We start from the raw sequence: 17279 nt of genomic DNA, 5'->3' as shown, positions 1-17279 counted from the left end.
CCTTGTTGCCGCCGCACTGTTCTTGCCCCTGCCGGACCGAGCATATGAACGTGGTCGATGCATTGCAGGCCCGTTCGCGCCGCCGCGAAAGCCTGCTCACGCCGCCGCCGCAACGCCGCTCGCGCCTCCGACGCTTGCCTCACGTTCGTGGGGAAAAAATTTGGCGGGACTGGCTCTGCGGGCGGGAAAGGAAGACCTGTGGCTGATTGGGGGAGGAATGGCGAGGCGGATACACACAAGGTGATCGGGGAGTTTTTCGCGTTGTTGTATCTTTGCGGAGAAAATATGGGAGTGTTGGACCTTGTTTTTTTCATTTTTCTCCTAAATCAGATTTTGGGGGTAATATAAGGGAACTTTTTAGAGTTGCTCTTACGTGCAAGTACTGGAGCATGTCATGAGATATTTGTAAACATATATTCCCTGGAGGCGAGCCGATGAGGCTCGTGACGGAGCTTGCGCCGACGTGCTCGGACATGTCGATGCGGACGAGCGCCTTCTCGTTGCTGAAGAGCTCCTCGGCGAGGGCCTTGGCGAGATCGGTCTTGCCGACGCTCGTGGGCCGAGGAAGAGGAAGGAGCCGGACGGCTGGTCGGGGTTGGCGAGGCCCGACCGCGAGCGCAGCACCGCGTTAGGTCGAGCAGCCTCTTCCGATCATCCCGCCCCAGGGCCGTCACCGGATACCCGTCCATTTGCTCACGATATGCACAGCATACATTCGGAACATCACGTTCTATTTATACATGTGTGATGATCGAAGCAATTGAGAATGCTGAATCGCCCAACATTGCCAGCACCTGCGCTATGAGGTCCGGTGCGACGACGTTGTCGTTGTCCATGGGCATCCTGCTGTTGCTTCCTTGTTGCCTCTTTCGCCGTTCTTTTGCAGCCTCACGGCCGCGCACGCCTCGTCGACCAAATCGATAGCCCTGTCCGGGAAGTAGCGACCTGATGAAGAGAAAGACCCTAGCATTAAAAAAAATCTATTCCTCAACCAGATTTTTTTTCCTTAGTAAAAGACCCTAACATTAAAAAAATTTCATCGGCATAAATAAAGTAAATAACATTTCGATCAGCGGTTTAGCTAGGCCAATGATTGACTGATCATGCAATACAGATATTCCTTCTCAGCCTGTTGCCGTACAAGTTAATCCACGTAGATCTTTTTCTATACGTATATATATAATAACTGACTGAAAATGGCTAATAACGGGGAAGATATTTGCATAAGCTAGAAATCTGGAGGAGATTTTGCTTGGATTCTATGCATGTGGGGTCCACCGAATCAGCACAGGACCCAAGGGCCGAAACAAGCCGCCGATGATGATCCGCCGAAAATGCAAGCAGATGCTCCCTCCATCCTATTCGAGCAGCGTATTTGTTAGCTTCACGGAGACTAAGGAAGAAGAAACACTCCCACGCAAATCATTCAACGCTTCATTGCCCATCGTCCTCAGTCTTTGAACGATTTTCACCCAAACGCATGATCTCAGTCAGCGTGCGACCGCAAGAAAAATCTTGGATCTTTTCGTGTGACAAATACGCCGATCAAACACATATGGATGGAGGGAGTAAACTCGTGATCATAATCATCACGCTGATCGAGATGATTCGGATGGCAAGTTATTAGAATTAAGGGATAGTCTTCTAATTATAAATTATAGCAACCAAAGTAGGAAGGTCCTGTTTCGTAACTAGTCATATACGGAGTACTCCTACTTTGGTTCTATGAAACACGGTGCATAGGGTTTAGAAAGTTTTAGCACGTTCTAGTTGTGGCGTAAACTAAACTCACACCTAAACAAGTGTGACACGCCTAGCTTAATTATGGTGTGGACATGGACTGATGGACCAAACAAGTCTGAAACATATATATCAGATTACATTTATTATAAATTTAAATACGTTCTAGGATATCGACGTAGTAAAAAAAAAGACACTTTCATTAATAAACTCCACGTGAAATATATCTTCAGAGGTGGTCCATCAGTCCATGTCCACACCATAATGGACATGAATATAGTATATAGTAGCTTCAGAGGTGGTCCATCAGCTCCTATGCCATGCTAGCAGGGGAGACCTACGATTTGTCATGCTCGTTTGTTTGGCAGTGCAAATGAATCGTTGCAGTCTTGCAGAGTAGCTTCAGCTTTCCAGAGGATCCATGAGGGGGGGATGCAATTGTTATCTCGGCATCATAGAGCACGTCTGCAAATTCCTACACTCATTTGTTATCGAACATTCAAAAACACTGTAGAAAGTCTGACGAGCTAGCACGGACCAACCAAAAAGAAGGGATGGAGTGCAGACCTGCCTACAAATACGGCAACAAGAAAGTGCAAATCCTAGGAGCTAAATGTGCAAATCCCTTCCCTGCTGCCCTGCGTGCGCACGTTCAGTGCTTCAGCTCTCAGCACATCGCTCGTCCCCGACGCGTATTCGCTCCAACGAGTCCAAGGCCGCCCGTGCTGGCGCTCCCTTCCTGAGCGTCACAACAACTGGTTAGAGAGACGCTCGCGCCTTACTGCTGTATTATATTTTTCGCACAAAAACATATACAACTTACGAATTTGAGGGACAGTATGCCACATTGCCACCACCCAATTGCGATGTGTTCTTCTCCTTCTTGGGTTTCTTTCTCCTGCGTTAACACGACAATGCTTTCCAGTTAGAATAGTCACAGCCAATTTGGCGTGTACAACTACAAGACCATCAGTATTTGGGCAATTCATACCTAGTATTTGGTGGATTGATTCGAATGCTCGTCCTGTCGTAACAGCCTGAGAGCTTCCTCTGTTCCTTGCATTCTTACTATGTTCTATTCCTGGACTTTGTTCTTCGTTCACCTCGTCTACTTCTGCTTCATCTTCATCCTGTGCGCAGGTGAATATACAGTTAGAAATCCATTTTTACATGAGTGTACACACACATACAGTTATAAAACCACCGAGTAGGTCGAAGATGAACTCACCCGTGGACTTGCCCAGGTATGCGTCGAATGAATACGGCTCCTTGGTACAGTAGATGTACCACTCGGCATCCTCATCTTCGTGCGATTGGTCGGCTTCCTCCGCTTCTCCTTCTATCTTGCGTCCATACGCCTTTAGTTGCTGGACATGCTGGATCTTTCCCCATTCGGAGGATTCATCTTGTAGTGCTATCAGTTTGAGCAAACTTCGGCTACAATCTACACGCAATTTCTTTAGCGTTGCCTCTCGCAAGTATTTTGGGAGTGCTTCAGCACGCAAATCCCACCACAGGAGGCTTCGAAGGGATGGCAAACGATCCAATTCCTTTAGTGCTCGGCAATAGCTAATGTCAATCAATTGCAAGCTTGGGTTGTTGCTGATCCTCTCCAGCCTTGGGTTGTCATATGACCGAAGCTTGACTAGTGAAGGGAAGTTATCCACAGAGACCAAGTGCTGGACATCTGTCAGGCTCAACTGTCTCAACCGGCATGCATGTTGTGCAAGCCCTGCAGGAAGGCGTTGCAGTTTGCAGTTTCTGATTGTAAGCTCCTCTAGTGCAGGCATCGCTAGGACGTGCTGCTCCCACTCCCACTCTATCCATCCCAGCATGCCTACAAAACCCAATGTTATCAGCTTGGGAAAAGCAACACCAGCACCACGCGAAGTATGATGAGGCTGCCTCTTATTGTTCCGTGTTACTTTGCCATCGGCTTGACCACCCAAGGAGGGGAAGAGGAAATCGTGCCCAACGCACTGGACAGACGGAGCACGATCGACCCAAAAATAATCAAGAAAGGGGAGCTGCCCCAATCCATTAGGTAGATGCGTGCAGCATGCGTAGTCATCTAGCTGCAACCGCCTTAAGCTCCCAAAGGCTGACATGGTTCTCATCCACTGCGGTAGCCCACGTGCAAAGTAGCCTGTGATATCAAGTTCTTCCATGCAAGTTGGAGGACACAAATTATCCAGCACCTCCTCTGTTCTCCTGTGTTCCTCCTCGCTAATGTTGCCTTCGACCTCCCCGTTGTCTCCTAGCCTGCTGGTAAATTCCAAATATAACCATTTCAGGTGATGTTTACTGCTAAGGTTTGCTTTAGCAGCCATAGAACCGGAAGGTGCCTTCTCCAGACAACTTATTTTAAGGCGTTGGAGCTTCGACAGAGGTCTGAGTTCTTCTAAGCTGCACCAGCCACCTGTGCTCTCATCTGAATAATGTGTTGGAAACCCGCTTATGTGGAACAAATCTTCTAGTTTTCCCAAGCCACGAGGAATTGAAGTGATTGCCGTGTCGCTCAAGTTGAGTGACCTTAGCTTCCGCAGCTTTAGGATGCTGTTAGGAAGTTGATGAATATTTGCACACCCATCAAGGTCAATAGATTGTAGAAATTTTAGATCTCCTATGCCTTGAGGAATTGTGGATATGCTTGTGCCAGAAAGACACAAGGATCTTAAATGTTTGAGGTGGCATATGGAGTCTGGCAGCTCAACTAGATCTACTTCTATCAGACGTAGTACTCTTAGGCAAGAAAGGTTGTTCAACATATCCTTCAACTCAACAGTGGTGCTGCTTCCGAATAACATTAATGTTCTAAGCAAGGCTTGTGTTTGCAAAGTGTCATGCCCTACTGCCTTGTTTGAGATAGATAGGTGCCGAAGCTTTGCAGTGCTAAGAGTTCTATTGACATCCTGCCCATCACTAATAAGTATCCCTTCATCTTTAATTATATACTGAGCGAAGGAACGGACAACATCGTGCATGCTGCATGCTATTGTACTATAGTAACGTTTGTCTGGTTCTAGAAGATTTCTTGAAACCAATTCTTTGTAGTATTCTTCCCCCAACTCTTCTGGTGCCTTACAGCTCATCTTGTTGTGTACATGACCTGCTGCAATCCAAACCTTGACTATTTCTGCACTCAAAATCAAGTAACCTTTAGGGATTAGCGAACAATACACAAAACATTGCTTCAGGTGTGAAGGCAAGTCTTCATAACTCAAATAGACCGCTTTATTAATATCTTCATGGATTCCAGTTGTCGACCAAGTGCCATGGCTACTAACATCCGTCCAGTCATCTCTTGTTCTACTTTTGCGGCGCAAGAGTCCTCCAAGGACCTTAACTGCTAATGGCAAGCAGTCACATCTTTCAACAATTTCCATCCCGATACTCTTCAATTCATCGACATCAGCTTCATCACTCTCATTCAAAACTACCTAGTATTGGAAAAAAAATGCAGCAAGTTTGAGAGAGGAAATGGTGCTAGAATCGAAAAGCTCCCAATGGATTTTATGTTGTATCATAACTTGTGCAGGGGTTGTGTGTAGGGAAAAAGTTGAAGTGACTTCAATAGAGTCTAGACTCTGGAGCAACCATGGCTACTCCCAGTGGGGAATTTCATATTACAATTTTCAAGAGTGGTATGTCATCGAAAGATGTTTGAGTGGATGTATGAAACAAGATCTCCCAATGGAGAGTTTCATTTCGCGATTTCATAGGTTGGACATAACGTTTAATTGTGAGGTATGTGATTGGATGTTATGAGATGAAATGAAACTCTCTAATCCCTAATGCTAGTTTCATCAGGTTTCATAGTCTTGGAAACAATGTATACAAAGTTTAATCAGGATGATACTCCTTCCCTCTCTCTCTTCATGATTATTAGGATGCCATATCATCAAAATTGTTGATGTGTCACATCATTAAATGAAACTCTTATAAAAACCACATTGGGAGTAGCCTAAATGTAGCAAACATGGCCCCGAATAGGCCATTTGTTTGTGATTTTGGTGATTAATGTGACAACACGATCATTATGACTAACAAAGCATTGAGAACATATCTTGAAGGTATTATAGGTCGTAAGGAAGCAACCACGACCAAAGATAAGCAAAGAATCAAAGAAATCAAAGAAAAACAGGAATCATTATAGCCACCGATTCATCTGGTGACAAGAAGAAGGTGCCCACCGAATCAGTCGGTGACAAGTGTGAAGAAGGTTTTTGAGACCATTGGATGTTCCGATGGCCAGCTGGAAAAGCGTCGGTGCAAGCATCGAAGCTTTTGGTACGTTGTGTGGAGACCAAGTCCAAGCAGGACCATCGGATGATCCGATGGTCTAAGTTTCGTACCCATCGTATGAATCGCCGGAGCAAAGAGAAGAAAGAAGGAGGCACTGGATGATCCGACGCTATGTGTCGCGGGGGCATCGGACGAAGCATATTTATTTAGAATCTAACAGAGACGTTTTGGCACAGGAAGCTACTGCACCGGATGTTCCGATGGGTGGTAGAGGGAGCACCGGAGGAACTTGAGCAGAATCTGGGCGCGGGGAGGCAACGGCTGGTAGCATCGGATAGAACCGGATGTTCCGATGCTACCCCAAATGATACCATCGGAACATCCGATGGTATATTTTAACTAGCCATTGGAGCAACAGCTCTTTGAGTTCTTGGGCTATTTATACCCCCTCCACTCACCCATTTGGAGTTGTTGGATGAAGCTGGAGTGTGTAAAAGTCCATTGGAGACCAAGACTCATCAAGAACACATCCAAGCCATTAAAAGTATATAAGTGATTAATCAAAGGCTTAGTGCAAGCTTAGAAGAATGTTTAGTGCTAGGATAGGCCTAGAGAAAAGAGAGTGCAAGGTGTGCCTGCCATGTGATTGGTTCTAGGAGTGAACCACAGCTGTACAAGGTGTGCTGGAACCTTGGAGCCTTGGTGGCTCGCCGGCAAGTCTTCAACCCTCCGGCTTGGTGTGGAGTGGCGTCGATGACCATGTGCGGGGAATGTGGAGACCCCCTTCCTTCATGGAGAAGCTCCTTAGTGGAGATGGTATCAAGGTGACCTGGGAATTTGGCGTGAGCCTTAGTGGCAAATCAAGGAGTGTCCCAGGAGAGACTTGGTGATCGGAAAGCAATACTCTTGTGTGAGTGCTTCAACAACGTGGACTAGTGGTGGTTTAGTGCCTACCGATATAGCAGGATAAATCATCGTGTCAAGAGTTTGCTTCCCCTCATCCCCTCCTTTACATTTCCGCATTTCATACTTGCAACTTGTGTACCTTTACTTTCTTAGTGTAGTATCTTGCTAGGATTGCCTCTAGGTTGCAAAACTTATTTTAGGATGAGGATTTCACACTAGATCAACCATAGTTGCACATCTTGATAGCATGATCTAGTTTAAGTTTGATGGAAAAGTAGTGGAAGCCATAGGTTAAGATTTTAAGTTGACTAATTCACCTCCTCCCCTTCTTAGGCTACGATACCCGATTCCTTGCACTAAACAAAACTTCCCTCAACGTCAATAAGATATGTTCAATTAAATATAACCATGAGACATGTTTTGCTAAGCCAAGAGCTTATGAAAGTATGATAAAAGGCTTGTAGTCAAATTACATGGTCCTTTGCGTAATCAGATCGGACAAGAGCGACAAGAGAAATAACGAGCAATGGGCTATCGTGCATTCCTCCAAGGGAGAGAAAGTAATTAAGAAGAGATAAAAGTTGTTACTGTAAATTCAAATTACCGCATAAATAATTACTGTAATAAATAAAAGTTATTACTGACCTGGTTCTTTAGCAAAATCCAAGCATCTTCCGTTGTTAGCTTGTCAACTCGATGGAGATGTTGAGCTTTCATCCCACGAGCAACTCCATCATTTCTTGTGGTCACCAAGACTCGACTGCCAGAAGCACCATGATTGAGCGGCTCTCTAAGCAGCTTATACCACACATCTTCGCTCCACACATCATCCATCACCAACAAAAACTTCTTCTTTTGCCGGATCGTATCCTTCATGGCACGCTGAAGTAGGTCCTTGTTTCCCGCACAGCCCTCATGTTTTGCACCAAAAGAAGCTATAAGACTTTGTAGGACATTGATCTCATTGAACTCACGGTTAACGCTCAACCAGATCCTTTCCTCGAAGTTGTCCTCCACCCTACTATCACCGAAGACCATCTTAGCAAGAGTGGTTTTGCCTATCCCACCTGTGCCTGTGATAGCAACAGCAACAACCACATCACTATTGGCCCTTGATCCTATAGGAGCATCCACCTTCTTGATGAGTAGATCAACAATTTTCTTCGTGTCATCCTCAACCTTCTCGCCGACAACATCAGACCGGATAAAAACCGATCCAGTCTCGTCGGACAAAGAATTGGAAGCTTTGTTGATTGAATCAGCTGAGGAATGGATGGCTTGGGTGATGAATCCGAAACGGGAGCTCCTCTTTGCCAGGTCTTCCAGTCGCTGGTTGATCGCTTGGATCTTCGTTCCAATCTCATGTGCCGCAACAGGGTTGCGGAAGCAAAAGAACATCTTGGGCATGTCCCAGCACCTTGAGGTGGTTTTCGGAGCAGATGTTGGTGCGGGAGGATCTTCTCCGCCCTCCATGAGCTGGCAGAGGTCAAGGACGTCATCGGCGTCGTACATGACGTCCTTGAGCTCCCTCACCCAACCCTCCGTAGCCTTGTCACGGATGCGCTTCCTCTCCGCATCACCCAAGATGTCGCTCAGGTCACGGAGCGTGGTCTCGAGCTTGGTGACCTCACCCGGCACGCCGAGGAGCATCTCCACCTCCTCCTTCACCATGCCTGCCAGGATGCCCACAAGCTTGGACGCGAACTCGTCCAGCAGCGCCGCCATGGTCGGGGAACAGGGTAGCAAAGCAGAGAGCAAAAGGAAGATGACTGGGTTTCAGATATGTGGGGGTGTACACTCTGCGGTGATTTAGGAGACGCTTTATACAGAAGGAAGGCCTGGCCGGTCGATGGAAAATCACGGATGGGCAGATGAGATGGCGAGGCGAAGTTCAACGCATAGGAGTGCCAGAAGAGTACGCTACTCCATATTTTTGTGGACCTCGATTGGGTGTCCAGTCTGTAGTCAAAAAATATGCAACTCAAATTATTTGTCTCAACTAACCCCCAGGAGGCAGGAGCACATGTATCCAATGCAGCTTCAACTCTTCTCTTCGTCGCTGGCTCCGCACCTACCAGCTACCAGTGGAACACTGGAACTACTAATAGCATTCCGATAGTTTTTACTCGGTCCAGATCATCAGCTGACCAGCTACCTTGAGTGGTGTTGCTCAAGCTGGCGGCGTTATATGTTTGGCCATCGGCAGTCAGTTCTTTTTTCTTTATTTTTTTTAATTTTTTGAAATCGGCAGTCAGTTCTGTACTTATATCCTGCAGCTCCTGACTTGCAGAAAGATTTTGGAGCATGATGGATCAATTAGAAGCATCGCCACCTAGGAGGCTGCAAAGTCTACGCTGTGGCGGCTTCAGCGTCCTGATTAGTTCTCCCTCTTTATTATCCATAATTAATATTTATATAACTTCGGTTGCTTCCGCTATATAATAGCGCGCCTGCAGTACCAACTGGACAGACTGGAGTACGTATATGTTAGTTACAAGATATGGCAGCACCATCTCAGCATGTATTAACAAATCAGGTCTAAGGTCGACATGGTTACGCCAGCGCTTTGGTTACGTCGCATTTTAATTTTGGTTTGCTACCAAATTTGCTGTTTACTAGCCTTGGCCCTCTGTGGCCCGTGTGGCCACCGGTGTGGCCGCTCGAAAGGCTCGGTCAAAAGACCTGGGTTTAGGCGGCGACATGGCGGGAGGCCGGTGTTGACGGCGAAGGATGGCGGTGCGCGGCTGGGGTGCGTGCGGTAGCGGCACGATGAGGCTAAGGGCCTGTTTGGGAGGAAGGTGCTAAAATTTAGCCTTGGGTTAAATTTTAGCACTATCAAATGGGGTGCTAAACTTTAGCTCTTCAGGATGTTTAGGAAGGAGGCTAAATTTTAGCACATGTGTTGACAAAAGACAGATTTATCCCTGCTTTCTCTCTCTCCTTCACCCCTCCTCTTCCTTCTCAAAGCACCGTCCTCTTCCTGCTCGTGGCACATCCCAACACCGCACTCGAGGCGGACCTCGCCAGGGCGCTCGCCGAGTACCTCGAGTGGGCGGGGCGACTCGGCGTGGACGGCTATGGGAACCGGGCCATCCTCCTCAACGGCGAGGGCGCCCGGCTCGTGGAGGCCACGGCGGCGGCGAGGCAGAGGCGGCGGCTGTGAGGCGGCGGCGGCGGGCGAGGTGGAGGCGGCGGGGCGGGCCAGAGGCGGAGGCGGCGGCGGCGGCGAGGCGGAGGCGGCGGGACCAGCGCCGGAGGTGAGGAGCCGGCCCCTGAGCGGTTCGGGTGAAGGAGGCGGGGAGAGAGAGAGAGACTGAGAGGAGGAGAGAGAGGGGAGGGGGCAGGGGGAAAGTGGTCCTAAGGGATCACTTTTTAGTCCATTTAGTCAATTTTAGCTACCCCCAAGTGACTAAGGGATTAGTGGGGGTTAAAATTTAGTCCACCAGTTTTAGCTCACCTGTTTGAGAATATAAGTGACTAAAATGGATTAAAGTGGGGGTGCTAAAGTTTAGCACCCCTCTCCCAAACACTCCCTAAAGGTGAAGCCTTTGGCTTCACATGGGTTCCGGCGGGGCTGGCGCGTGCGCGTGGTCTGGCCACGGCCGTGCGTCTGGGAGTCCAGAGCCGCAGCGCGCATGGCTGCGGGTTGCGAGGCGGCGAGCGGGTCGGCAGCAAAGCGGCGGCACACAGACGGCATGCGTGGCTCCGGCGAGGCATCTGCAGGACACGCTCACGGCACGACGGCCGGACAGGACGCGGGCGACGGCGATGCGGCGGCACAGGCGCGGCGGTTGCACGGGCACTGGTTTGTCCACCAAGTTGGTAGATTTAATCATCACTGATTATCATAAATGATGATAATCAATGATGGATCAACTAGAAGCATCGCCAGCTAGGAGGCTGCCAAAGTCTACGCTGTGGCGGCTTCGGCGTCCTGATTAGTTCCCACTCTTTATTATCCATAACTAATATTTATATAACTTCAGTTGCTTCCGCTATACAATAGCGCGCCTACAGTACCAACTTGACAGACTCGAGTACGTATAAATTAGTTACAGGATATGCCTCGCCATCTCAGCACGTACTCCCTCTGTTCTTAAATAGATGATACTATTGACTTTTTACTCCAACTTTGACCATCAATATCTATTGAACAAGTTAGTTAATTAAAGTAAAATATATATCATTATGTCTATTATCAAATGTATTTTAGATTTAACTTGCAAATTTACCTATTTGCAGAAATACTTGCAGATGGAGACGACCTTTCCCGACCATGCAACTCATAATATTTCCTTTTTTTCATATGCACATATTAAGAAATTATATAGCTATACCAGACAACTTATAAGACAATCCATTGTATGGGTTGCCTGTTAAGTCATCTCAAGATTATGTGTCAATGCATGAGACTATCTATTAGACGATACCAACGTACTTACCCTAGTAATCTCGAGCATGGCAGGAGACCCACGATTGGAAGCTGATGTATGTTTGATTCCCAAAAGGCAAACGACTCCGACAACTGACAAATCATCATGTTGGGCAAATTTTTCATCAGGAATTGATTCAGAAACTATACAAAGTATCCCTGGATTCAGAAAAAGGTAAGACCAAATGCTGATGCCGCCGCAGGTCCTCGACCTTGCAGATCACTTCCCAAGTTGCCGCCGCCGGTCTGGCCAAGTTCGGCCACCAATGGACCCGTGCAAATTTTGGTCCCCGACAGGCCATTGGTGTAGGTGGCCGCTGACAGACAGGACCTGCCGCACCTTGTGCCGCGCACCGTTCTGCCCTGCCGGACCGGAGCATATGAACATGGTCGATGCATCGCAGGCCCGTTCGCGCCGCCAAGGAAGCTGCTCGCGCCTCCGACGCTTGCCTCACGCGCGCGGGGAAAAAATTTGGCGGGACTGGCTCTGCAGGCGGGAAAGGAAGACCTGTGGCCGATTGGGGGAGGAATGGCGACGTGGATACACGTGGGGTGATTGGGGAGTTTTTCGCGATGTTGTATCCTTGCGGAGAAAATATGGGAGTGTTGGACCTTGTTTTTTTCATTTTTCTCCTAAATCAGATTTTGGGGTAATATAAGGGAACTTTTTAGAGTTGCTCTTACGTGCAAGTACTGGAGCATGTCGTGAGATATTTGTGAACATATATACCCTGGAGGTGAGCCGATGAGGCTTGTGACGGAGCTTGCGCCGATGTACTCGGACATGTCGATGCGGAGGAACGCCTTCTCGTTGCCGAAAAGCTCCTCGGCGAGGGCCTTGGCGAGCTCGGTCTTGCCGACGACGCCCGTGGGCCGAGGAAGAGGAAGGAGCCGGACGGCTGGTCGGGGTTGGCGAGGCCTGACCGCGAGCGCAGCACCGCGTCAGGTCGAGCAGCCTCTTCCGGTCATCCCGGCCCAGGGCCGTCACCGGGATGCCCGTCCATTTGCTCACAATATGCACGGCATACATTCGGAACATCGCGTTCTATTTATACATGTGTGATGATCGAAGCAATTGAGAATGCTGAATCGCCCAACATTGCCAGCACCTGCTGTAACACCCCGTGTTAATGATAGCTTAAGAATAACATTAAGAAGTTAATGGAAAAGTTGGATTAGGGGAAGGTAAATTGAGCCAAAGTCAAATTTGAGCAAATTTGCAAATTGGAGTTTCAAATTTGGATAGATTTGGCTAAGATATGAAATGGAGACTCGAGAGTATTTAGAACTCAAAAGGGTGAAGCTTGGGATCTAATTCAAGTCCTAGACCTCGCGGAAATATAATCGAAGAAGAAATCGACAAAGTTACTATTTTCCGTCCGAAAATGTGCGAATCTGGAAATCATAACGAGTACCCAACTTCGAAATGGGTTTCTGCATAAATTTTCATGTAAGGGAGTAAACGTTTCTGAACATTAATGAAATATGGTCTTTAGACAAGCCGAGTAGGATGTTGTGGGCCAGAGAGAGTGGAGAATTCACATTTATACTGAAGTCCAAAGATGGCAGGTTGAGCTGATTTCAGCCGAGAAGACGCGAGAAATTTCTAAGTCTGAAAATGATGTTGAGTACATGACTTTGGAGCCAATTTCTGGAAAAATTTCCTTGTAAGTGAGCAGATGTTTTTGGACATTAGTGAAATATAGGCTATGGAGAAGGTAAATGAATTGTTGTTGTCCAGAGAAAGTGGAAGGTTTGAATTCAAATTGGAGCCAAAAGTCAGCAAATGAGCAGATTTCGGGCTCCTTGCTGAAATAATTCTAAGTCTGGAAAACAGCATTGGTTAGCAATGTTTGGAGCCACATTCAGAAAAATCTAGTGTAAAAGTTATATGGTTTCTTGTGCAAAATGGAATCCTTATTAGTTGTAGAGCACGAATGGTGAGTTGTTGGACTATATGGCATAAGTTTGGGCCACTGAAATTGGGTCCAAAGGAGGGTAAATGACCACATTTGAGGACTGTCGAAACTGAATCGTGGAGGTTCAATTAACAGGAAATGTTGACAGGAACTTTGAGCTTCAAAATCTCGATCTTAGGGTGCTTATTTCGGTTGGAGGCCAATCTATCAATTGAAGTTCTTAGACTACTCTACAAGATTGCTTAAGGGATTTTCGAGAGATTGGATTCGAATTGGTCAATTTTGAGATCTAAAATTCGGAGTTAAAGAAGAAGAAGGAAGAGGGAAACGAGCAGAGCAGCAGAGACGTGCCGCCGCCGGCACTTCTGCTCGCCGGCCAGCACAACGGCCACGTCCGCGCTCACGCAGGCGTGCAGGTTGTCGAGGTGGCACGCATGCACGGTAAAAGTTTACATTACTACCGCCCTGCCCTTATTCGTTTAACCCTCCGCCTTTTCTTCTGCCATGCGAGCCAAAGCTCGGTCAAGCAATGCCACTGCCGGCCGATTCACCCACGCCGTCGCTCCTCTTTGCGATTCCACCTGCCCAAGGGTCCGCCAGCTCCTCCTCAACGCCCCACGCCCCTCCGTTTCCCAGCTCCCCGCCGTCAAGCTCCGGTGTGCCGCTGTTTTAATCCGCCGGCCGCCATCACCAAATCCACGAGGTGAGCTTCTGAACCGGCCATTTCTTCTCAATTGGCAGGTCTAGGGGCGTCCTGCGAGCGTGTTGGAGATAAAGGAGGAGTCGTGGAAGGCGCTTGCGCCACCTTCGTGCGCCGCCAGGGCCGATCGCTGGCCGAGTCGTGACCGCCCGTGGAGGGGCCGGCTCGGGCCGCCTCTCGGCGAGCTGTGGCTGGGCGCGGGTGCGCCTGGCCTGGGCGCCGCCACCCCGTCCCGCTCAGCCGCCGGAGAGCCGCCGTCGGCCGGGCCGCCCTGTTCTTCCCCCGTCGGCGTGCGCCTCTGTTCTTGGCCAGGGGAGGAAGAAGCCCCTAACCAAGGGGGCCCGCACGACAACCGCAAGAGGGGGGGCAACAAAAAGGAAAAAGGGCCAGCCGCCCATCTTGGGCTAGGGGAAGGCACCGGCCTAGCTGGCCCGCGCGGCGTAAAAGGAGAAAGGGAGCAGGTGGGCCGTTTATCGGCTTGGAAAAGAAGTGGGCCAAGAGGCCCAGGTGGGAGTGAAGAAGAAAGAAGGGGGGGAAAGGTGGGCCGGCGGTTGAAAGATAGGCCATGGGCCGGATTAGCAGGCCGATCGTCGGAGAAAGAAAAAGGAAAAAGAAAGATGGGCCGGCCGATGGTTAAGAAGGAGGAGAGAGGAGAGAGCCGGCCCAAAAGGGCCTGCCGCAAGGAGGCCCATGCGTCGCAGGTTAAGAGCTGGCGGGCCACTTTTCGGCCCGAGGAGAGGTACTAGCCGTGGGCCCCGCTTATCAGTAAGAAGAAGGGGAGGAGAGTAGGAGGCCGGGTGGGCCTTTTTGCTTGTAAAGAGACCAGTTTGCGGGCCCTATGTGGAAGTGATGGTGGGTAGTAGAATGCTGGGTAAGAAAAGTTTGAACCGGGGTTTTGAATAAACTTTAGGTTTTTCTTTTATTAGCTAAATAGATTAAATCCGGTTTTCACCATTTAATTCACAGGAAATTGTAGAAGTGCCCAAAATTAGTGAAACCAATTTTATTAGGATTGTTTTATTTTCCTTTATGCATTAAAAATCTTAAATCCTAGGAAAAATAATAAAAATTTAGGTATTTATTTAATGCCTTTTTAGTTAAGGTATTTAAATAAATGCTTAAACATTATTAAATGTATAAAACTTGAAAAATGCTTTATTATCCACAAATCATTATTAAGTCATAGGAAATAAGTTTTGAGATTAGAAAATTATTATAATGCTTTTAAAAATAAAATAAAAGGTCTCAGGTAGGATTAGTAAAGAAAATAAAAATGGTGGGTTAATCTTTTCGGGTTTTTGTGTGTCGGCTTGCAACTTTATCATGATAAATTGTGTAGTCACTGTTGGCTTGCAACTTTATCATGAAGGAAAGTTGTATAGTCTTGTATTCAAAAGTTTGCATCTCTAACTCTTGCATATACTGAATCATAGACGTCACAACTCCTGAAGTGGAATTCGTGGAATTCAGCTGGAGATGGACAGCGTTCGCGAAATGTGAAGTGCCTCTTTTACTAAAGAGGTTTTCCGAAGAACTAACCTTTGTTGATCCCAGGCAAGCCCTGGTGCATTATACCCATTATTTTGGAGTCGATATTTCATGTGTCCATTATCGGTTATTTGCTATATGTATGCACTAAGTCTAGGAGTTGCTTGAAACCCATCCTTGTGCATTATCATACCTTGTTTTAAGGACATCTTTGCCACTTGTTCAAACCTTTAGTAGATAACCCAAGTCTAAAATTGCTTAGTTGCTTAAATACTTGGTTTACCAAACCTTAAGGTAAATATTGAGTCATGCATGTTAATTATGGAAAGATGACTTGGAATTTAAGAAGCGGACAAAAGCTAAGGATGTAGTTCTGTCTGCTAGTCTAATCTGGTTAAGGCCCAATTCGTTGTCTTAACCTTTGATCAAGTGAAAGACATCTGATCACTTACTGGGTCTGGGACCAGTAAAGCCCAGTAGGTTAGTAAACCCTCTGATCAGGAATACTTCGTACCCGCGCTTGACGTGCTGGAGATTGGCAGGGGCGTAGCCTGAAACTCACATGGTGATCGGGCCAGACGTGGGGTCCCATGTGGGGGTGCGTCCCTGGGTCTGGGTAGTCTTATTCCCAATCATTGGATTTGCTAATCGAAAAGTCGTTACGTACGACCTGTACAGTCGTATATGGCTGGTGATCAGGGTACTCTCCTGCAGGATGTAAATTGATCCGGATCGCCGCAATTCTCGGTTATGAATGCACTTGATCACTGTTGAGCATCGTAATGTAATCTCATGAATGCAATGTCTTTCCAAATTAATTTGTTGTATGACTTAATTTCCTACTGTTGCAAAGGTATTTCTTTTTCATCACCTAAACTGGTTAAGTAATAACTCAATTGAAATAAAAGACAAAGTTAAGGTTTCACTTTTAGTAAGCTCTTTCGGCAAAAAGTGAGTCAGCCAGTACACTAAACAACTTTCATACAGTTCCAGAAAAGCTATTATATTGGTTAGACGGGTCAGACTTGCTGAGTACTTCGTACTCAGGGGATCCTTGTTGTTGTTTTCAGAAACCCAGCAGGGACCCACCGAAGAGGAAGCCCCGAAGATCTAGGGTATCTTATGAGTCTCATGATACTCTAGAATAAACTTAGATGTTTAATTACTTACCCCGGACTGGTTTATATTTAACTCTTAGCAAAGGATTAACTTGCACTATTAAGTTTTCTTCAATCTATGGTTGTAATATATCGTACCTTTAATATGTTTATAAAAATGTAATATTTGTTGATGCTATCCCATCGCGGATACTATCCTGATGTATAGATATGAGACACGATGTAGATCTTTCGAGGAGTCCTAGGGACACTCAACGGACGACCGGACTTATACTGTTTTAAATGCGTTTCGGATAGTTGCTGCGTCGGCAGCAATTAGGCGCATTTAAACCAGTTTAAGTTGGATGGTTCCGCCACACCTGCGCTATGAGGTCCGGTGCGACGACATTGTCGTCGTCCATGGGCATCCTGCTGTCGCTTCCTTGTTGCCTCTTTCGCCGTTCTTTTGCAGCCTCACGGCCGCGCACGCCTCGTCGACCAAATCGATAGCCCTGTCCGGGAAGTAGCGACCTGATGAAGAGAAAGACCCTAGCATTAAAAAAAATCTATTCCTCAACCAGATTTTTTTTCCTTAGTAAAAGACCCTAACATTAAAAAAATTTCATCGGCATAAATAAAGTAAATAACATTTCGATCAGCGGTTTAGCTAGGCCAATGATTGACTGACCATGCAATACAGATATTCCTTCTTAGCCTGTTGCCGTACAAGTTAATCCACGTAGATCTTTTTC

The 17279-nt window shown here is 47.2% G+C and overlaps 1 protein-coding gene across 3 annotated transcripts; it reads right to left on the bottom strand.

The window, feature by feature from the left end:
• Positions 1–1844: 1844 nt before the first annotated feature.
• Positions 1845–8843, bottom strand: LOC101777828 (putative disease resistance RPP13-like protein 1). Of its 3 annotated transcripts, none has more exons than XM_022823528.1 (6): positions 7537–8843; positions 2969–5180; positions 2732–2870; positions 2564–2638; positions 2308–2479; positions 1845–2215 (listed from the first exon to the last, which is right to left on the bottom strand). In XM_022823528.1, the coding sequence occupies exons 1-3, from the start codon at positions 8614–8616 to the stop codon at positions 2866–2868; spliced, it is 3297 nt and encodes a 1098-aa protein (XP_022679263.1). In that variant the 5' UTR covers positions 8617–8843; the 3' UTR covers positions 1845–2215; positions 2308–2479; positions 2564–2638; positions 2732–2865. The 3 variants fall into 3 exon arrangements, with proteins under 3 accessions (XP_022679263.1, XP_022679264.1, XP_004982137.1); XM_022823529.1 differs by having other exon boundaries at positions 1845–2205; XM_004982080.3 differs by having other exon boundaries at positions 1845–2479.
• Between the last annotated feature and the right edge of the window lie 8436 nt (positions 8844–17279).

Source organism: Setaria italica, chromosome IX (assembly GCF_000263155.2).
Source record: "Setaria italica strain Yugu1 chromosome IX, Setaria_italica_v2.0, whole genome shotgun sequence".
Taxonomy (NCBI): domain Eukaryota; kingdom Viridiplantae; phylum Streptophyta; class Magnoliopsida; order Poales; family Poaceae; genus Setaria; species Setaria italica.
The sequence above is the reverse complement of the archived record's forward strand: the minus strand, read 5'-3'. Positions and strand labels throughout refer to the sequence as shown.